General features: G+C 33.7%; 3 protein-coding genes across 12 annotated transcripts; 2 read left to right on the top strand and 1 right to left on the bottom strand.

The window, feature by feature from the left end:
• The first annotated feature begins 187 nt into the window (after positions 1-187).
• On the top strand, positions 188-8548 carry LOC105669447 (kelch-like protein 29). Of its 8 annotated transcripts, XM_067357743.1 has the most exons (13): positions 189-1033; positions 1250-1481; positions 1874-2039; positions 2407-3283; positions 3512-3750; positions 3925-4414; positions 4611-5975; positions 6092-6481; positions 6582-6807; positions 6897-7005; positions 7085-7206; positions 7291-7539; positions 7615-8548. In XM_067357743.1, the coding sequence occupies exons 7-13, from the start codon at positions 5778-5780 to the stop codon at positions 7989-7991; spliced, it is 1671 nt and encodes a 556-aa protein (XP_067213844.1). In that variant the 5' UTR covers positions 189-1033; positions 1250-1481; positions 1874-2039; positions 2407-3283; positions 3512-3750; positions 3925-4414; positions 4611-5777; the 3' UTR covers positions 7992-8548. The 8 variants fall into 8 exon arrangements, with proteins under 8 accessions (XP_067213861.1, XP_067213844.1, XP_067213849.1 ...); XM_067357760.1 differs by having other exon boundaries at positions 188-1033; positions 1874-3283; positions 6897-6990; XM_067357748.1 differs by lacking the exon at positions 1874-2039 and having other exon boundaries at positions 3161-3283.
• Positions 8549-8928: 380 nt separating this feature from the next.
• Positions 8929-11732, top strand: LOC105669469 (cytochrome b5-like). Its single transcript, XM_012362454.2, has 4 exons — positions 8929-9194; positions 9951-10079; positions 10287-10369; positions 10731-11732. Exons 1-4 carry the CDS (start codon positions 9072-9074, stop codon positions 10768-10770), a joined length of 375 nt encoding a protein of 124 aa, XP_012217877.1. The 5' UTR covers positions 8929-9071; the 3' UTR covers positions 10771-11732.
• Positions 11418-22262, bottom strand: trp (transient receptor potential). 3 transcript variants are annotated; one of them, XM_012362449.2, is made up of 18 exons: positions 21825-22248; positions 20244-20442; positions 18112-18256; positions 17685-17780; positions 17408-17547; positions 16905-17106; positions 16282-16452; positions 15523-15757; positions 15297-15449; positions 14794-14939; positions 14578-14684; positions 14357-14490; positions 14042-14165; positions 13783-13978; positions 13476-13640; positions 13186-13408; positions 12631-13053; positions 11418-12324 (listed from the first exon to the last, which is right to left on the bottom strand). In XM_012362449.2, the coding sequence occupies exons 2-18, from the start codon at positions 20396-20398 to the stop codon at positions 11723-11725; spliced, it is 3417 nt and encodes a 1138-aa protein (XP_012217872.1). In that variant the 5' UTR covers positions 20399-20442; positions 21825-22248; the 3' UTR covers positions 11418-11722. The 3 variants fall into 3 exon arrangements, with proteins under 3 accessions (XP_012217872.1, XP_012217873.1, XP_012217876.1); XM_012362450.2 differs by having other exon boundaries at positions 13186-13405; XM_012362453.2 differs by lacking the exons at positions 11418-12324; positions 12631-13053; positions 13186-13408 and having other exon boundaries at positions 13716-13978; positions 21825-22262.
• Between the last annotated feature and the right edge of the window lie 103 nt (positions 22263-22365).

Below are 22365 nucleotides of genomic sequence, written 5' to 3'. Positions count from 1 at the left end.
TAATTAGGGTTAAACTCGCGCGAATTAGCCGATATTTTTTAATTAATTCCTCATTAATTATTGCGAAAATCGCAAAATGATAGAGGACTTTTCTATTCGGTTTAAACCGCTTTATCTACACCCGAGAGGTGATTCAGCAATTATCGGACACCCTGTATATGTGAATGTTTTCGGTGTTCAGCGCCACACAGCGCCACGTAGCTTCGTGAATCGCCAGTCATAATGCTCCAACAAAAATCAATACGCAAGGATGACTGACGAAATTAATCTAACATTAAATGTGATTAACCACATTGAACAGTACTACATACCGAGTTTCTTGTGTTTTTTTCTACTGAGCAGCAGTCTATCCGTGTTTGTGTTCTTTTGCACAAAGCTACGTTACAATTCATCCAGCATCTACTTGGGTGCACTTACTATGAACGACATTGCTGCGTTGATAATGATATTCATGATGTGGTTTGAATGGATGGATATTATAAATTACGAAGATTGGATGCACATTTTTTTGTTTGGTTTACAATGGATATTTTGTTTCCTGAGTATATGGATTATAGTGGCCTTTACTGTTCAGCGGTATATAGTGATCAAGTGGCCGCTAGTTCGTCGTTCCTTCGACACAGTCAATCGAGCGAAAACCGTGGTGATCGGACTGATGGGATTAGCAATTTTATGCTCTATCCCATGGCTTATGTTCAGAAGTAAAGTGGGCAAAGAATTTGATACTAATGAAGATATTACAAATTTAAAGTACTGGTTGAAGAGTTTAAACATCGCTGATGCTATTATATTATTGATCTTACCAGTAACAATGATAGTGATGTTCAATTCTCTGATAGTTTATACCATTCACAAACAGAATCGTACTCGAAGAAACTTGATTTTAAGTTCCGCTGCTTCCAGTGAGAATACTAGATGTTCTAACATTGAAACGTCACACAATAAGGTCACAAAAATGCTTGTTATTATTTCAAGCACATACATATGTTTAAGTGTACCTATACATGTCAGGTCCTTTCTTTTTCCCTATGACGTACGTATTAACATATATTATTGAAGAATAACCGACTATCGGATACAGTTTCTTTAAAAACACATTTTACGTAATATTAATGCTATTAATTAACTTTATCCAACAATCAATATTTTTTTTCATATTTTCTAATGTTTAATTCAATGGATATGAGAACGGTATTATTGTTTATGATTCTTTAATAATAATTTATAATGATAATAATTATATTTGCAGTTGAATGAAGATAAACATTTTTCTATAATTTTGGATCATTGGATCAGCTATAATTTATATCTTACATATCACGGGATAAACTTTGTTCTGTATTATGCAACTGGAGAGAATTTTCGCAAAGAAGTAAACCGCATTTTTACGAAATGTTTAGATTCTAAAAGAAGCGAAGATATGGAGATGGAAAATTTCGAGGATTAGTGCAATTGTTATACAATCATGTAATTATTATAAGGTAATATAATGATAAAACATTTTCGTGTACCTATATATATATATATATATATATATATATATATATATATATACATATACACATTACATAAATCACTAATTTATAATTTATAGTTTATAATTTCATTCTTTTCCACTTTTATATTATTTTGTTTGTGTATTACAATAGAAAATAGTTTTTAACAAAAACAAATTATAAAATTTGTTGTTTTTTTTTCCTTGAAAAATCATATATATTACGCCATCAAAACAAAATTGATTAAAATTGTTTTTAATTAAAAACGTATGCGTAATTAACGATACTTATAATTAGATAAAAGATATAAGTAAGAATGACATTGTAAAAAATCTAATTGACTTGTTGGGTAAAAACGCATCACCAGTTCTTTCCAGCAGACAAGCTTGAAAACAGTACAATGTATAAGTGATGTGTTTGATCTGAAATTATGTTATATTTTCAAATTATAATGACAGTTGTTCGAAAAGTTTAATTAATCTGTCGTTATAACATGTAATACTGCAATACATCTTTTTACTACATTGCAATTTCAAAAAATAGGTATGTATTACTTTATTATTACTTAACTATTATTTTTCTACAACAAATCTATTTAATTGCTATAAAATTAACATGTCAAATATGTGTGACGTATTATCTACAGCAAAATATTTTAATTGTAGACCAATGTCACAAATACATGTAACACATCATGATCAGTTTGCCTATTTAGTATATTTTATGTGCGCATAAATAAAAATATGCAGCATATTGTATAAAATAATGAATAACAACACATAGAGCTGTAATTGATTTTCCAATGATATCAAATTTATATTGCTACCGTAAAACCTTGCGCTGACAATTTCAATCGAATTGATAAACTGCAGCTTATATTAACAAAAAACCGTTATTAATGTTTTCCCAGGTTATTGTGTATGATACAAGTATTCATCCATTCTACGCTCATACACTTTTTGCTTTCTTGTCGTTAAGAACTTCTGCAAGCGATTTGCAATCAATACGCAAAGATGACCGACGAAATTAATCTAACATTAAATGTGATTGACCACATTGAACAGTACTACATACCGATTTTCTTGTGTCTTTGTCTACTGGGCAACAGTCTATCCGTGTATGTGCTCTTTTTCACAAAGCTACGTTACAACTCATCTAGCATCTACTTGGGTACATTTGCGATGAGCGACATTGCTGTGTTGATGACTATATTCATGATATGGTTCGAATGGAGGAATATTATAAATTATGAAAATTGGTTGCGCATTCTTTTGTTTGGTTTACGATGGTTATTTTGTTTCCTGAGTATATGGATTGTAGTGGCCTTTACTGTTCAACGATATATAGCGATCAAGTGGCCGCTACTTCGTCGCTCCTTGTGCACAGTCAACCGAGCGAAAACCGTGATGATCGGATTGGTGGGATTAGCAGTTTTATATTCTATCCCATGGTTTATATTAAAGAGCAAAGATTTTAATGCTGATAAAAATATAACAAATTTGAAGAACTGGTGGAGGATTTTTATTAGCGTTAATGCTATTATAACGTTGATCTTACCAGTAACAATAATAGTGATGTTTAATACTCTAATAATTTACATCATTCGCAAGCAAAATCGTATCCAAAAAAATTTGATTTTATGTTCCGCTGTTTCTGATGACAAGACTCGAAGTACTGGCAATGAAACGTCACACATTAAGGTCACAAAAATGCTTGTGATCATTTCAAGCGTATTCATATGTTTGAATGTACCTATAAAAGTCTGTACACTTTGTATCAACTATGGCGTACGTATTAACATTTACTATTAAAGAAAAATCAATTATCAAATACAGAATTTCTTTACTTTAAAAACGCTTTCTACATACTATGAAAAAATATTAATTAATTTTTTTTTATATTCAAATTTTTTTCTATTATTTCTAAATTTCTTTTAATCCCAATCAATATAAAAACTGTATTATTGTTTATAATTTTTTAATAATAATTCATAACTCTAATAATCATATTTGCAGATATCAAATATGTATATTTCCATAATTTTTCCCATCAGCACTTTTTTATATGTAATAAATTATGGAATAAACTTTGTTCTCTACTGCGCAACTGGGACGAATTTTCGCAGAGAATTAATTCTCATGTTTACGAAATGTTCAGATAGTAGAAAGAACGAAGATACAGAAATGAAAAATTTTGAGAAGCAATGCGATTGATATTTTATCATCCAATTGTTATAAAATGATGAAACATGACGGTATACATACACATATTATATGAATCACTCATTTTTACATTGTTTAATATGATTCTTGCAATCACTCATTTTTACATTGTTTAATATGATTCTTGCAATTAAATTAATGCAGAAAAAAATAAAAAATGTTCTAGACTTTTTATTAATGTAATAACACTTTTTATTTTGTTACAGATTTAAAATGTATGCTTAAATACACTTGGACAAAAGAAATAAAACGCATTTGTTAACAATGCGAAGATACAACAATAGGAAGATTTTTTGCAGTTTCGCAATCGTTATATATTCGGCTCTGCTCAACGTTTGGAGAGGCGCTCTATTATATTAAACTGATAAAATTCGACATTTTATATTGCACGACCTAATACAATGATGCAATAAACAGTAAAGTAAACGTTAAGTTACGTAACCAACTCCTGATTTATATTGAAGTAAAGACGTAAAAATACGTAAGCGGCCATGAAAGTGTTAAAAAATCCTAAAACTCTTGATCACAAAATCATAATGTAGTACATAAATATAATTAAGTATAAATAACTAAATAAGCACGTTAAGAGTATTAAAAGATATTAAAAGTATCAATAAAGAGGATATACGATACATCGACACAGTGCATGGGAAGAATTATAAGAATCACAAGTTTATCAGTTCTGTAACTGAGAAAGTAAGTACACACTATAAAAAAAATGTTGATCCATCAATTGGAAGAATTAAATTGCCATATTTTGAATCAAAAATCAAATTAATTTGTCAATATTACATTAATGATATACATATACTGTTCCTAAAAATATTTTTTGAAGAAAATTAGAAAAAGTTATATATGTGTATTTATAACTGTCATATTGTTTATATACCAGTTTATAGGCGCTGTTGTTTGTGGCGGTGCTCCTGCCGGCCCAATCGGGGCGCTACAGCAGCCATACGACGGACCTTATCAAGTCGTACAACAAACGAAAAAGTCTACAGGCTATTGGTCAACGACAAGCCAATCAACGTCCACATAGACCAATTGAAGTCAGCATACGTCAGGGACGACCACAAGCAGCCAATAGAACCAGCCGCAGCCAAGCAGTCAAGACCCTCCACAGCCGACAAGAAGAGGAGCGGCAAAACATCAAAACCAACTACTCGTTTTCAGGCTTAAAAACTGCCAAGGGGGTCCTGTGGCGGCTCACCGCCACACAGCTGTACTGAAGCGGCATAATACGCCGCGGCGCCGCTACGCGCCGCAGGCCTTCTACCAGTTATAAGCTTGCGGACCCACCGCCAGGTGGCGCAGGCGGTGAAGAGCTTTCTCGCGATCAAGCTTCGATCGACGAGATATAAAAGAGCTGCTCCGCAGATCTTTACTCACTCACTCGCTTCAAGGCGAGCTCTCACTAAGGGCCCTTGAACGGAGTCACAGCTCTGCTTCGAAGAGCGCAACCAGCAAGTCTTCTCGACTTTTCACAGTGCCTGGGAAGGCACGGAAGCGAAAGACTCAGTCTCAGCTCTGACCGCACACCTCACGTAGGATGTACAGCTACGGTCAGCTGACGCACCAGCATCGCCGTCGCCACCACAGACTCTACAGCGGAAAATAATTCCCTTAGAGTTCTGTGCCCGGTTGACTCGGCCCCCACGTGACACTCACGTTCCAGGGGACATTCGAATGCGAAGGCCTCTCCCGCCTCGGCTCGCAGACTCACTTGCGCCATCGAGAGCCGGACGGTCGCAGCGCATGGCACAACGGAGACATACATATATATATATATATATATCAGTCAGTGTATATTGATGTAAAAATAAATATTTATAACGCTTATAATCGACAGTTGATAATTCAGCGCTCTTTAATTATTTTAATGTCACACTTTACCACAAGAGAAAAAAACATTTAGACGCGATAGAGCGTCCATGGCTATTGACAATAAGTACTTAGACGCCGTGATAATTGTAAACAGATCTATTGGTGGCGAGCCGGTTATTGCAAAGCATATAAATGATTATATTGATAATACGTGATAAACAATTTTATTATTAGCATGGAAAATCAAAACGATAAAAGTATGGAACGTCGCGAAATTGTGAAATTAGTTCTCAAAACAAAATTTTTTGAGGTTGACAAGCAAAAATTGATCAATAACAGTCGTTATTTTGCTGCGCTTCTTTCAGCAAATTACATGGAGTTTCATCAATCAGAACATATTATTAATTATGAAATTCCTGTTCTTTCGTTCGAGGTTAGTTAATTTGCTTATTGCATTCCAGAATCAATCTTTCATGTAGAGTTTGTTCTTCGATACTATCTTGTTGCATATGATATAAGTGAAAGATGTTTTTTATTTTGATTTTACAGGATTTTATTAATTGGATCCATGAGAAATCGCTGATGTCTACTATCAATGCTGAAAACTCGTTCGAAGTTGAACGTTTTCTAATCTTGTTGGAATTAGGTGTTCTATTTGCAGTTGATGATTTAATAGAGAATGTAACAAACAGGCTTGAAACACACTACTTATTGCCAAGGCATGCAATAGATATTTGGTTGTTAGCACAAGATTTGAGCCTTAATCTATTGCGAGATGTATCTTTATCCGTTTGTTTAGATTGTTTTACAGAATTACCATACAATTCACTCTATAAGCTGTCCAAGCAAAATTTTTTAAAATTAGTTGGAAACATTAATGTAAGATCTACAGAGCCTTATTTGGTTCATGTTATACATGAGTGGATGAAGCTTCATCAAGTAAATATTATCTTTATATGTGACAATTTAAAATAAAATGTAATCTCCTTTGAAGCTCACATTTGTTCTCAAGTACTAACATAAATTTTAATTTTTATAGGATATAATTCCATTGGATATTTTGAAGAATAAACAACCAAAAATTTTACACAGTATTATATCCTGTGAAAGTATAGATGTTATTAATAATAAACTTTATCTTCACTGTTGGGATGGTAAACATTTTTTTGAACTTACTACATTTGAGCATCCCGAAGAACTTTTGGATTTTACCAATGACAGTGGAAATAGTAATACATTGTCAGGCATGCAGATCATTGCTAGAGGTGAAAACAATTTACTTTTTTTAAATCTAGAATAAGAAATATGAAATAATTTGAATCAAAGTTATTTAACATTTCATGTGATCTTTTAGGATTTAATTTATATCTTAGTGGCGGAGAGTTTGGTATTGGTTCAGGAAAGTTTAACACAAAAGTATGGCGTTACTCTTTGTTATCTAAAAAATGGTTTGTTCAGACAGTGTATGTATCCTAACAAGTCCATATTACAAAAGTAATCATTGTATAGTGTTATCTGTGATAATTTCTGCCAATATTTTAGTATGCCTTGTTCAAGAAGGCATATGGTCGCTGCATTTTTGAAAAATAAATTGATGCTTGTGGGTGGTGTAGGACAATATCGAAAAAAACTGGACAGCGTTGACATCTATAATGTACATACAGGTGAGAATCTTGATTATCCAATAAACAAGGTCAGATAGTGTGATTTGATCAACGAATTTATTTTTTACTCTTGTGTTTTGATAGGCAAGTGGAGTACAGGTGCAAAAATACCTACGGTCTTCAATAGTGCCCTACAGCATCTTATTTTTAATGGAAAACTAATCATATATGATATTTCAACTTTTCTTTGTGTATATTGTCCTAATCAAGATACGTGGACATATATAGAAACGATACATGATTCGACAATAAGATTACGATTGAATATGATACTTTCTGAACCTTTCGAATTTATACCACTGTTAGTGCTTAAGATTGCTCCATGTTATATTGGTAAATATTACAATATATGCACATCTCCAAAGTAATTGGACGAACATAGAATTCATATATTGTATATTTTTTTAGATGCCACCAAGGAAGACGAATTATTTTTAAGAAGTATTACAGAGGTATGCGATACAGCATGCTGTCACAAGATATGCAATAAAAGCAAGAGAGTTGCATTCGCCGATTTTCCATGGGAACCTACACGTTTCAAAAAAATTATTTCGGATTTGTTCTATGTAGGATTAGCACATCAGATATGCGAAAGACAGGAAAAAAGTATAATAATAGGTTGGGATGAGAATGACAAATCTGATAAGTTTTACTTGCAGACCGTGCCCATACGAAATCAATATAAGTTCACTTCCTTTCGATTTTCCCACTCATACAAAAGTTTTTTTAAGATAATGGATCCAGCAGAGTTGCATACTCAATCAATGAACTTAGATTTAATGTAATTTAATTCTAAACGCATTCAGTACAAACGTCCATGTAACGAACATAAAAGTGAGTGTAAAAAATTTGCATAAAAGTTCAGAGAAATGTAAACATTGTAGAGATACTACAGAGAAAAGTAATTGTATCTATACATCTTTCAAAAAAGATAACAAATTAGCTTTATTTATATTCAAAAAGATTTTCGTTGTTGTTTTCACCGATTATTACATTCAAATCGTTACAAATATTACAAAATATGTACAACTTTATGATAGCATAAGTTTTGTAGAAACACATGTTATCTAATGTATATAAATTTTTTATAAAATATTTTTTGTTTTACTTCTAGTTTTTATACAAGCGTTTTTAAGTTTATTACAATTTTATGATACATTAATGTATTATATATAAGTTTTATTATATAAATTAAAGTTTTTTTTTATCAAAGCTAATTAATTGTCACATTATCAAAAGATATCCGAAATATTGTATTGTATTGTATTCCCTTTCTCCCGATATTCGGTGATAGAATTTTTAATAGTTGACACAGAAATTAAAAATCAGATTTTTATAAATATATCATGTATAATTTCATTATTAACAATATAATAGTCCTTTTTAATATTATCTTGATTTTTTCTACGATAAAAATTTTTTTGCGATTATCTCTAATTGATATTGCGTTACGTGACTATACTGAATGACACGTAATGATAATAATCTTTCTTTGTTTATTCTTGTCTTTTATTCACATTTCTGATATCAAGCTAGTCTAGCATTTTAGACTGTAAATTACAGTTAATTACAAGAAACTTTTTTTTTACCAGAAAGTATTTTTTGTTTAAGAAATAAAATATGTATGCTTATTTTTTATAATGTCTAGCAAATTGAATAAAAAGATTTCCATGATCCTTTATCACATTGTGACAGTGATAAATTCATAATTACGTATAGATACAATTAACGCCTTTAAATCACGAAACGTCGCTTATCGTCAGTATACTCAGGGAATACCATTGATCTCGGCAAGGTCGGCATGTGTTACTTATATCGCAGACACGAATGAATTTCCTCTCTGTTTCGCGAGACTCTGTCGAAAGATGTCGAATTCGGTTGTTCGCTATTCGCTCGCGGATGTCGCAAAATGCAACGGCAAGAATGGAGCGAGAACCTGGATCGTCATTTACGACAACGTTTACGATGTAACGGATTACATGCAACAAGTACGTTTTCAATAAATGTAATACATAGTATAAATAAAAGATAAAATTATCATCTATTAACAATTCATAAATTCGCAAATTACAATATATAGAATGTAGTCAAAATTACAATTGAACTTTGTTGAAATAAATGTAAAATAGTTTATGTGCAATATTTTGTTTTTGAGAATATTATTTTAAAAATTGGAAAATTAATAATAATTGAAAAATAATCTGTTTTACACACACACTTTACACATCTTAATAATCACTATCAAAGCATGATTAAAATAAGTAAAAAGCTTTTTTCAAAAATTTAAAAAATATATATTGAAAGATTCAATTACACTTTATTTCGTGTTTTGAATAATAAAAGATAATTGAAAATGATCAAAAATAAATTTCTAAAAATGAAATGTAAAATATTAAACTCTTATTTTTATTGTTTGCAATAAAATCTTGTATATTTTATTATTTATTATTGTTTAGTATTATTTATTTCAAGATATTATTAGAACAAGGTAGATGGCTTATAGCATAAGAAGTTAATCAAATTTATTCAAATTTATCAACGAGAAAAGACATTATTACGATTTCGATGGCATGCTATACGTTTATTAATATTTATTTGACATGTCTGTTAACTTTATTACCATTGCATTATTGCTTTCTTTGTACTCTAAACTATGTTTATTACTACATAATTAGCCTATTAAAAGCCAAATTAATTTAACGCGAATAACATTTAGCAATAGACTTATAACAAATACATTACAGCATCCCGGCGGTCCAGAGTTAATTGAGGAATATGCGGGAAAAGATGCGACAACTGGATTTGATGATTTCGGCCACTCTTCAGATGCAAAAAAGATGCTCAAAGAATATTTAGTTGGTGAACTTGAAGATGTAAGTATAAATTTAAAATTAACTAAGCGTAAAACCAGTTGTTATTTTACATCATTTATGACGGATGAACGTTTAGTATCACATCTCTTCGGGGATTATTGAATTTCATGATATAAATTTTATAAATAAACTCCTAATATTGTTCATTTCCTAAATAGTTCATTCGGCAAGATGTTATCAGATATAATGTGATAATATATATTACAGGAAGATAAAAGAGCAAACAGAAAGAAAAAGCGTGCTATTTCTAACGGAATAAAATTAGAGGGAACAGACAGATGTAAACGAAGGTACACTTTTGAATCTCTAATAGCATTAATTTTTCAATCAATTATAACAAAAAAATTTTTATATTACTTCACTTCATTAATAAGTAACGTAAAACGCGAAAATACATAATTATACATTGAGAGATATATTCTCTAAAAGTGTGATAATATTATTGCAAAAATTTCTTAGTATATATTTTTTATTCTTCGTATATATTTATTTTATATATATATTTTATATAGTATATATTTTTATCTTAGTATATATTTTTTATATTCAAAAATAATTAATTTAATAATAATATTGTTCAGTGCAATGTTTAATATAAATTGAAAATTTATTATGCATTGAATAAAGCTTGCCATTCGCTTCATGTTTCAGAACCTTCTTAAAAATACTCTGCGGCAAATGCGCACATTGAAGCATCGACTGCGTTTAGGAATTTTAGATATATAATTTTATTTATGCATTTAGATAATATAATTTTATTAACGCCATTGTATATTACAATTGCTATATCTACATAAGACTACATCATTATATGTGACGACGTGCGTAATGCCGATAAGAATCATCGGAATTAACAGCGATCAACTTATCGCTAATATACGCAACACGGAATATTCTTAACAGTGATCGAAGAAAATCAGCATTTTATATCTGCGGACACAAATGACTCATGCATCTCGTCTGGTTATCGCGTTCATAAACTTATAGCATTGTAAGAAGAGTGAGCATCTCATTGTCGAATAGAATTTCCAACTACTACTTGTAATACGGTTTTAATCCAACTTTAATTCAATTTCGTAGTTGCATCTTAACGAAATTCTGCGAATCAATTTTCTTTATTTGTTTTAAATTACGTTAATCTAGATGAATTTAATAAAGTTAAATTAGGACAAATTCTTTTAAATATGTAGATAATGTATATACGTATTATTTAAAAATTCTTAATGCCTTTACAAAATTATCAGTATTGATATATAATCGAATTACGGAGAGTGGCAGTGTTCATTCTTATTAATTGATTTAAATAAAGTGATACGCGCGGAACGTGCTCTGATAACGTATTCCGATATTTTAAGATATCGCCTGTCATGTAAAACACTTTGACATTGCGCTCGCGTTGCACTTGAGGAAAGTCCGTTTCGTAATCCGTGAATACGTGCCTACGACAAGGTCTTGCGAACTGTGAAACATTTGTCTTCATCGAATACGCAATAAAGAGACCTTTCGCAAACAGAAGCTTTATGTAATATGACTAGCGCTCAACACATACGAACACATTGTTGTTCGCGATTATTTAAATATTTATAATCAATGTAAAAAGTCTGTAAATCGTGTTTCAAAAACTATTTAATAAATATTGAGATTTATATCCAACCTCCTATGACTTGACCCGTCGCTCTAGACTTTCCTCGTAGTTTCGTTTCCGGCATCGGCGCGGCTTCTGATTTCTCTTTCTTCGCCGAATCAGCATGTTTTTCTTCGCGGTTTTCCTTATTCGACGGCGGAGTCTTTCCCGCAACGTCATCGCTGTTATTTCCCTCCGTACTTCCCGATGATTGCTGACGCTGATCGTCGACCTTTACCGTCTCTTCTTTCTGCTGCTCTTTTAATTTCGACTCGGTTGCCTCTTCCTTCTTCTCGGTTTCTTGCTCTTCCACATTTCCCTCTTCGCGTTTATCCTCTTTTTCAACTTTCTTCTCCTGACTAGACGTTGACTGCTTGTTGTCCTCCTCTCCTGCAGGATCTTCCGGTATAGGCGAAGGAGATCTGACCTCGATGGTTTTAATGTCGAGCGCCTTTTCTGCCAGTTTTTCCACACTGCCGCTACTCGTAGCTTTTAATACGCTTTTCATTTCTGTAACGGGACGCGGAACTATGTCTGTAGAGGCTTCTGCAATCATAACTTTGTTATTTCTTCGAGGAGCCTTCACGTCCTCTTCAGTCTCCTTCGAAGAGTCGTTCGCATCTACATGTGAATAAGTAAATATTTTCGCAATCGCAATATTTTATCTCAGTGTTTCAATATTGCATAATAAAATAAAAAGAAACTATTTTGTACTTTAAATCCAATAAAATTTAAAAAAGAAGGTGTCATTAAATCTCATTAAATTTTCTACAAAAAATTTATGCAAATTTGACGAAAAATTTATCAGCCACAGAAAAAATTATATGGGATTTCAAAAAATCCCATATAATTTACTTCGATATTATTTTTGCAAATTTATATTGAAAGACCGCAACGCTATTACACATCTAATAATTTTTAACTCACCTTCAGGCTGCTCGCCCAGCTTGTTCTTTCTCATCATAAACTTGGCGTAGGCTATTCTGGTTGTCGGCGTGAAATCCGAGAGATTTGGATTGTACTCGAGCAGTCGCTTCGGATCCATCGATTCCAGATCGGAATCCGGTTGATGTCGCAAGTGACGGCGCAGACTGCGTCGGGTTTGACGTTGTATCGCCTCGTTCGAACTTCCGATTGGATCCGTGGCGATGGTACTTTGTCTTACAACGGCATTCCAATCCTTCTTACTGGTGCTGCTTCCTTTCCGTCCGATAGCCTTCGCTATTTGACTGAACACGTCCTTCGGCTCCTTCTCGCTCTGAATCACAGCTTGCACAATGCCTTCCACTATGCCAATCTGGAAGTCCTTCTGCAGACGACGTTCCATCACTCTGCCCTTCTTGCCGGGTACTGAAATATACAAAATTGCGCAAGTGTGTTACTTCCGGAACGCATCACTTTCGGATTGAAATATTTTTTATAATTATATGGAAAAAAATTAATAAAATTTTATTTGAGGCAAATCGCGAAGCATATGTGTACTGTTTGTGTCTTCTTTGTCAAGCGACGGTGTGTGCATCCCGTTTTTCTTAAGAATATCGATAAGCTCGTATCGGAAACTCGATATATCCTGGCGAATCTCCCTGACGTCGTCCTCCGTGATAGCAAATTGGTCCCGTTTCGTCTGCTCGGCCGTCACATAACGGCGTATAAGCAGACGCACTACAGTGTCATGCCTGGTCATAGCTTTTTCACGAGATTTCTTCTGAAACAAAATCGTCAAATGTAATTTTGCAATATCTTTTACATAAGTATATATAAAAACTGCTCACGATGAAAGATCTCGTGGAGCGACCGGCGCTTCCACATTTCAGTAGCTTTTGGAAAGTTTTACTCGTCGGAATCATGTTAAATGGCGGTGGCACGGTATCACCGTCCTCGAAATAACTCATCCATAAGTGGCTCCTAGCGAATTTCCACTCCGTGTCAGACCTTTCCTAAAAAAAAAGATATACGATGTATATTGATATTAACATGAGATATAAACGTAAATCTCAAGAGAAAAAAATTACTTAATCTTCATATGTCACACTACTATTTGTAATTTATTGTGCAACGAGTTCAGATATTGACATCTACCGAAATAATTTGATAGGAATTCGACATCATAGCGATCAGCATGTTCAGCAGTACAATGACATTGATCACGGAGTAAGAGCCGAACATGAGAAGCGCCCAAAATCGCGTGAAGCTCTTAATGCCCGTTAAATCGAACGACATCAGATCGATCATGCCGAAGCTCGCCCAGAAGAGTGATTGCGACGTCTCGAACAAGCTGGAAACACAAGTGTTAGAATCTTTCGTTCAAAAATTCAAAGATCAAACTCGAGCTTTGTACTTGGCGAATCGTCTCCATATCGAACAAGCCTTCTCCTGATTGTCGAAATCCGGCAGGTCGTCAGACTCGTGATAACACTTCCTTTTCTCCAAATCCGCGTAATACCACATCAGCTGATTCATCCCTGAAACGAGCGGTGAGTTCAACAGACATTGTCCTACTTTCACATTTCCGTTCCGTACCAACCATTGAACCGTATTGGCATACCGGAAAAACAAAGAAAATTATTAGCAGTGCCTGAGAAACAAAAGTGGGATGATTTTTCGATTGGTACACGCGCGGAATGAATAAATAATGAAAGACGCCGTTACTCACCGCAGCCGAAGGCAAATAGCACGAGGGTGTAGATGAAAAAGAACTTGATGATGTCTATTATCATCCTCCCGAGGGAAATCTGGAGTGGCCCGAGATGAGGATTCACGCTGAATATGTGGACGAGTTTTAAAAAGCTGCAACACGCCCACACGCGTGAGACGCGCGTCAAACATTAATTGATGAAAAATACTTCTGCGAACCTGAGCACGCTCGAGAATCACCTGAATATCATCCCGGCGGCGAACGCCCCTTCCGAAAGTAGCATTGGATCGAACGCCTGCCATTGATCCCTCGGATACCAAGGATTTGAGCCGCTCCAATATTCCCTCTGTTATAAAATAATAGAATTGATTATACATGGAAGACGCGGAGAAAATTGAAAATCTTATTATTTTTCGCGCTTTGCATATTTTTGATAAAAACGTAACGAAATCCACCTGCACTATCCACCAGGCCGTAATACGCAAGCTTATCCAGATCACATAGAAGGTATTTTGTATGAAATCCACGATATTCCACAGATCCGATATGTATTCGAGTAATCCGTCCGCCCATAGAGATTTAATTTCGCCGGTAATTAAACCTGCAAAATAGTGTTTTGTCAAAATTGGGAAGAAATGACTCGCAGTAGCTTTTCTCGGCGATTTAACTGTAGATAAATCAACAAAGACCTTCTTTTTATCAGGATGAAATCAATTATTTGTGTGAATTCTGTATAAGATAATAATTTTTAGAAGACTTGTTAATTGTTTTTTTTTTATAAAATTAATAACAAATGCCATTGTGCAAGATATCAGCTTTGGCAAATTTATCAGCAATAATCAATATCTATTTTTTTATCAGATTATTCTTTCTATTATTGTATCTAATATTTTTTCAATTACATTATTCTATTATGTTAATACAATTAATTATCTTTAACGTTATATGACTGCGTTACTTATCACGTAGATGACAACGCCAGTCTCGACGAAACCCGGAATGCAGCCGCGCTCGTGCTTCTTCCAGCCGGCGAGTATCTCTCGCATCCATTCGTTGCCAAACAGTTCGATCAATAAGTACTCTATTCTTTGCGACGCCATGCCGAGAAGCACTGTAGATCAAATATTTGTCATTTCGGGTTATTTCAAGAAGTGAAAGAAAAACATGTATAGCATCAATCTCACTTAGGAAGAAAGCGTAGGACGCGGAATGACATATAAATTTCACAAATGGCTTCTTCATAAACAATCCCATTTGTGAAGTGGGTGCCATCATGTAAATAGTGCTGTAAACCGGAAACATCGCCCCGAGTTTAGCAACTTCCAGAAGCTGTGCCACCATGTTCTTCCGTCTGAATCCCGGAAGACCGTCGTACCAAATAGCAGCTAGTAACTGCTGCACGTTGGGATGAGCAACAAACTTTGAGGCACACACACACGCAGAAAAGCATATAAATCATACGGATAATTGTGTCAGAAAATATACGTTTGGTATACATATGCTTGGTAAGCAAAATATTAGCAATGTTGGCACATCGACACAGCAGATTTGATCAAATTTTACTGCCAACACTGCTAACATTTGGCTATCTGGCGATTTAATTGTAGATAAATCACAACAAAGACCTTCTCTTTATCAGAACAAAATCAATGATTTGTGTGAATTCCGTATAAGATAATAATTTTTGGAATACAAGACTTGTTAATTATTTCCTCATAAAATTGATGACAAATGCCGTTGTGCAATTATAAGATATCTGCTTTGGCAAATGGTATGTGGATAAATTATATGAAAATTTTTAATGCAATTTTTTTGTTTTTTACTATTGCAAACTGTTTCTACTAAATTTTCAATTTGTTTATTTTAAAAAAAATTTTTTTAAATATGTATAAATATATAGAACGTATGTTATTACATGTAAGAATACTCCGGAGTCTACATACTTGCTTTTGTTTATATTTAATAGCCAGTTTGAGCCGCTCCAAGGTCTGTCTCTCCCCAGGATCCCAATTCTCTCCGGTAGGATTGTAGTTCAACATTACTTCCAATTCGTAAGACGTGCGCGCGTGGTCCAGCAGAGAAGTTGCAAATTGCTGCGTCTGCTCCCGCATCTCCTAACGATCAATATAGAATCATTTATGCGACAGAGAAATGCGCAATAAACATGATCTTTTTTTCTCAAAAAAATTGCAACAGATGCTGCACTAGCTGAATTGGATTATTCGATTTTTATATCACGAGAATAGCGTAGGCAAGCGTGTTTAAATTGATACATAAAAGTACGTAATGAAAAATTTCGTACTAACATTTTCACCGTTTAATTTTGATAATTTTAATAATACGATTTTCAATCATAAATTTCAACAATAAACAAATTTGTTACAACTAAAATAATCATATTTAATTATTTTTGCGCCGAATTTATCGCGAAACTTACGCGCGCACATAAGAAGCGATCCGCGTGTGTTTCGTGCACGAGGGTTCAAGAGCCTAATATAAATTTTAGCTATGTACTGATCGTTCGAAGGGGCTCTCGAAGGAGAAGGAGGGTCATTAAGTTAAGTACGTTGTATAGGGCGCGGAATTCTTGCTCCATCCTGCTGAGGCGACGCAGTTCCCACGAAAGCTCGAAGGCCGTCAAAAGTGGGTCTCTCGATGAAAGCGCGATTAGAGATGACGAGGTGAGCGCCCGGTACGCATTTATTCGAGACTGCGAGTGTCGGAGGGAGTCCTGCTCGCTGGAAGTGACGCATTCATCGCAGCCGCATCTGCAGTAAAATTACAAAGCTGCTTTCTTCCTCGTTTACGTACAGAATCGTTCGACAGTACAAAAATAATTAATTAATTAATTAATTGTAATGTAACAAAAAATCCGAAATAACAAAACACTTTTTATTTGATTTAAAGAGAGAGAAATTAAAAAAACAATTAATTAAAAATCATTTTTGGTTTAAAAAATGTATTGATTTTCTTTCTTGATAATAATTTGCGATTAATTAAAAAAAAAAACTTTGAGATTAAATTAACTTTTTACTATTATGAATTATTTTATATTCATCTTTATGTCACCTAGCATCGTGAGGTGTCGGAAGAGTCGCGCCGCGATCCAAAAGCAGCTTCAGTATTTCGTAGTTATTGTAATGAGCCGCCAAAATGAGAGGAGTTATGTCAGGAGTAAAGTTCGACGACGAATCCACCGCCTCCCAGCTCTGAAATGATTGTGACAGTATCTCCTCCTATTTTCCACCTTTCTACTCCCGTAAAAAGTATATTTCTGACAAAGACATATGTATCGCTGCGAGAAGTAATCAACGAAATATGACAAGAATCGCATTATCGGACTCACGTAACGCTGCCCCGGCTTGTGTATTTTTTCCTCCCATTCCAGCAACACCTCCACCGCTTCCACGTACTCCTCCTTAATGGCGTGTAGGAGTGCATCCTGAAAGATCCGCGAATTAAGGTCCGTTTATACATATCCGTACCGTATACATTTAATCATATGGAATCGAATCTAGCATCCGTGCACGGACGTGTACGGTACGGACACGGTACGGATACGGTACGGATATGTATAAACGGACCTTTATTGTTTTATGCGGGATAATGCAAAACGTCAAACCTATGCACGGAATGCTTTCATCAGCGGTATCCCGGTAGACATCGATTACGGTATATCAGCGTAACGCGCATTATTCGCAATAATTAAGGGCAGCGGCCGTGGAGTGAATTTCATGAGAAACACCGTGTTGTTTCGACTCCACGATACTTACCTTCACATCGATTCCCAATTCGAGCAGTAGTCTAATGAGCTCGATGTTCTCGTTTTCAATAGCAGCTATTAGTGCCGATCGATTTAGCGGGTCGACACAATTGATATTTAATAGGTCCGGATGATCACGATTGTCCTCAATTAACCTGTTCAGTAAATTATGTATCAATTAATATTCTTTCCGAGATAATTTTGTACTAATTATACTTTGTAAAGGCAACTTCTTTCATCAATTTAAAGATAATAAATAAAAAAATCAAATTTAAAATATTATTATTGTTTATTATATTTTTCCTATTTTAATATTATACATCTTTGGAACTGATTCAAATTAAAATTTGTCTACGTTTTCTCCCGAGGCTAAGCTTATTATCTATCTTCAATTGTTAATTTGGTTAAAAGTTTTGCGAATACATTATCGTGTGTGATAAAGAAATTAATAAGAAAAACTGTAGGCTTATAAATGCTAAACGCTGTTGTATGTTTTCAACTAATATTTTAAAGTGGCAAATATCAAAGATCAGATTTTTGATTCTTTATCGGGTTCTTTTCAGTGAATGAGATACAAAAATGCAAATTATATGCAGAGTGATATAAATAAACGCAAGAAGTACGGCATCATAACACATGTGGTCCCGACGCAAAAACGATCGTGAATATATCATACGCGTCACGTTGCATTCGCTTGTGCTTCTCACTTGAATTTTAATATGTTTTTGATGCATTTTGCGTTTGCTGCCTTATTTTTAATACACACTTTTATTTCATTTTTCATCTTTGCACGTCGTGTGGTTTACAATATTCTATTCTTTTTACAAATTTCAGATCACCTGACTTTGTCCTATATTTTGAATTCTTTGAACTGATTATTTTCTATCATTTATACAGTTGTTAGTGGATTAAAATTGTCTAAAAATCAGTCTAAAAATTGTAATGCATTGCTAATAAACGAGAGCATGTTGGCCGTGTCACAGCGTAATGTGTCCTCCTGAAAAATTCTTTTTAATTAATTAACTTTTATTAATTTTACATACTGCTTTTTATGCGATATCACATGTAATGCATTATAACAGTGCTCGGAATTAGTCTGAACATTTCAGCCGATTTCCGTGGTATACGCCTCCTTTCCTCTCCTTACCGCGCGCGCCGCAGCCGCTAGGGTCAGCGCCGTCGAGCGTTAGGACACTATCTGATTATGAGTGGGTTCTTCTCCCTATTTATTAAAATTTAAAAAAATGTATTAAAATTTATTAAAAATAAATTTTTTATTTTTAAATTTATTAAGTGGAAATATTTCAATAGATTTCCACGTCACCCATAAGATACTAATGCTGACGCGTTTTTTTAAAAGTAGTTTCCCCCGTAGACCTATTCCACTAAAGATAAAAATAAATTCTTAATTTAAAAAAAAAAATATATAAAAGAGATTTTCTTAATTAGATTTTCTTGACCTTTTATGAAAATGAACAATTGATGCAATAATGTAGATAGAAACCACTTTTTGAAAAACGTGTCAGTATTAGTACCTCATGGGTGACGTAGAAATCTATTGAAATATTTCCACTTAATAAATTTAAAAATAAAAATTTATTTTTAATAAATTTTAATAAATTTTTTAAAATTTTAATAAATAGGGAGAAGAACCTACTCACAGAACCTAATCAGATAGTGCCGCTCCTAACGCTCGGCGGCGCTGGCCCTAGCGGCTGCGGCGCGCGCGGTAAAGAGAGGAAAGGAGGCGTATACCACGGAAATCGGCTGAAATGTTCAGACTAATTCCGAGCACTGCATTATAATATCACATTTTCTGCTTATGTCTCTCTGTAATTTACGTTTCTGTACTTTATTCGCGATTTATCATTGAAAAAGATCCGATAAAAGATCGAAATGTCTGATATTTTAATATTTTAATATTATAATAACTTTGAAATATTAATCTAACAAAATCTTTATTTTTCATTATGGATTTTTAGTTTTCAAATGTTTATTTTTATTTAAAGTTTTTAAGAAATAAATGTTTTGCACGCTCGGTCGCGCGGACGCAGGTGGAGTTTATTCCAAATCCTAATTTATTTTACGTTTCGCCAGGATATTTTTGCAGGGATATTAACGCGGTGCAATGCTCAGGATTACCTTTTGACAGTGGCACAATCACCTCGCTCCGCGCTGAGCAGGAAATGCTTCTCGACCGGGCCAAGAATATACTCTACGGGCGTGTGTAACGACTGCACTGAGGGTGATCTCGCCTCGTTCGATAGTAGATCTTGCTGCGATTCTGACGGATTCATTTTTCTTCAAAATATTTTCACAAAGTATTCACACGCTGAAACAACTGTCAAAGACATCAAAGTTCCTCTAAAATGTCCTTTTAAACAACTTAAATTTTCATAATTTTTGAACTAGATTTATGCAGAGTATTCTTAAATTATTTTATTTCCACTACAGATTCTCTAAGCTACTCAAAATTGATTTATAGTTTTTAGTAATAAATAATTTCAAAAGCTTTGACAAACTTTAATAAAAAAATAACAAATCTATATTTTAGATAATTATGCGACATTCTGCATTTCTGGTTCCAAAATTATGCAAATTGATTGAGATTACACATCAATGTATAAAAAAACATGATAACTATTTCTAATATAATAATATGAAAAATTGATTCAATAAAATTCATACATTAATATAAAGAAATTGTCTGAAAGTTTTGTGCTCTCTTTACCAGCGCTCATTCCGTTATGTATAAAGTTCTTCGAGAATGGGTCACGCATTCTGGGTTAAGGGCTAGCTCTTTGTCAAGACCGATACTTCGAAGAAATCTGTTCTACAATATGTAATCTTTTGTTCATGCAAATGTATAAAAATAGGAACGAATAGATACAAATACGATGATATAGCAGGTAGGGCTTCCTCGCATATATATTGCAAGGGATTAAATCAACTAGGGCAGTATTTTTCCTATTTTGCAGTTAATAAAAATTATAATTCGCAATTGTTCTGATAAAAATATAATATTAATTGTAGCTTTAAACTAGCCATGATGCAAGCAGCGCGCATTATGTTAAAATATAACTACATAAAATGCAAAGTTAATGGGTACAAATTTTTACATCAATCTTTTAATATATCTCAATTTTTAATAATTCAAATTTATGTCAATTTTAACAAATCAACATATTGTTATTTTCTCTTAATTATATTTTTTAATTAAAATATCAAAATAATCACAAATACTGTTGCTTGATAAAAATGTAGAAAAATTGTTAATTTTGCTTCTAAAAAATTTTTCCTAAATAAAATAGTTACATTTTTTTTTTCCATTACATCACATATTATTTATAATATAAGATATCTCAAAATCACTAGATATTGTTATTATTTAATAATTAATTGTTTTAATTATAGCATTAATTAACATAGCAATCAACATGAAATCGACTATATGCGTGTACAAGCCTTATTTATTTCTTTTTTAAAATTTATTTCATCGATAACTTTTTGTTTGTTAATTACTTAAAGATTACAGGAAAAAGAATTCGCGATAAAAGGGACATCTAATAATTCTGGGACACTCTATATAAAAATAAAACAAATATCAATATTCCTGTAGCATTTAAGTATAGAGAAATAAAGAAATAAAAATTTGTATAATAAATAAATTAACATCCCCCATCGACTTGGATCACTAATCGTACAGGAAACGTATATACTTACGTTTTCGTTTTTTTTACTTCGCTACCATGCTCACGCGAGAAATGCTGGGCGTAGACTGTATTACGGTCACATCTACGCGCGTTTGGCGAAACCTTACGACGCCGTCAGCCAGGGGTTGATCTTCAGGACGCGGATTACGCACGAGCGAGGGCGCGTATGGAAAGAAAAGAGCAGCCGGACTCACCGACGACGACCGTGCCACATTGTCCAACATTGTATAGCACTGGCGTGTTATCATTGGCGTGGATCGAGAGAGAGAGAGAAAGAGGAGAGAAGGAGAAAGAGTATCTATTTCTCTTTTTCTAACCCCCCGATTAATGGATCGCGAGTTTCATGATGAGGAACAGCGCGGCTAAATCCGAGGCTCGTATGCTGCCAACGCGCTCCGCTACATTTTTCTTCATTTCTCGCCGCCTCGCGAATTTTCTTCCGCCTGTCCCGCATGATTATTTATCTTTCCAGTGACGTATGTCATTTTTTAGTGCTACACATCCGTGACAATTCGAGGAACGTTACAGAAAAACACGAAACTAAAATACAA

Source organism: Linepithema humile, chromosome 1 (genome assembly GCF_040581485.1).
Source record: "Linepithema humile isolate Giens D197 chromosome 1, Lhum_UNIL_v1.0, whole genome shotgun sequence".
NCBI lineage: Eukaryota > Metazoa > Arthropoda > Insecta > Hymenoptera > Formicidae > Linepithema > Linepithema humile.
The sequence above is the reverse complement of the archived record's forward strand: the minus strand, read 5'-3'. Positions and strand labels throughout refer to the sequence as shown.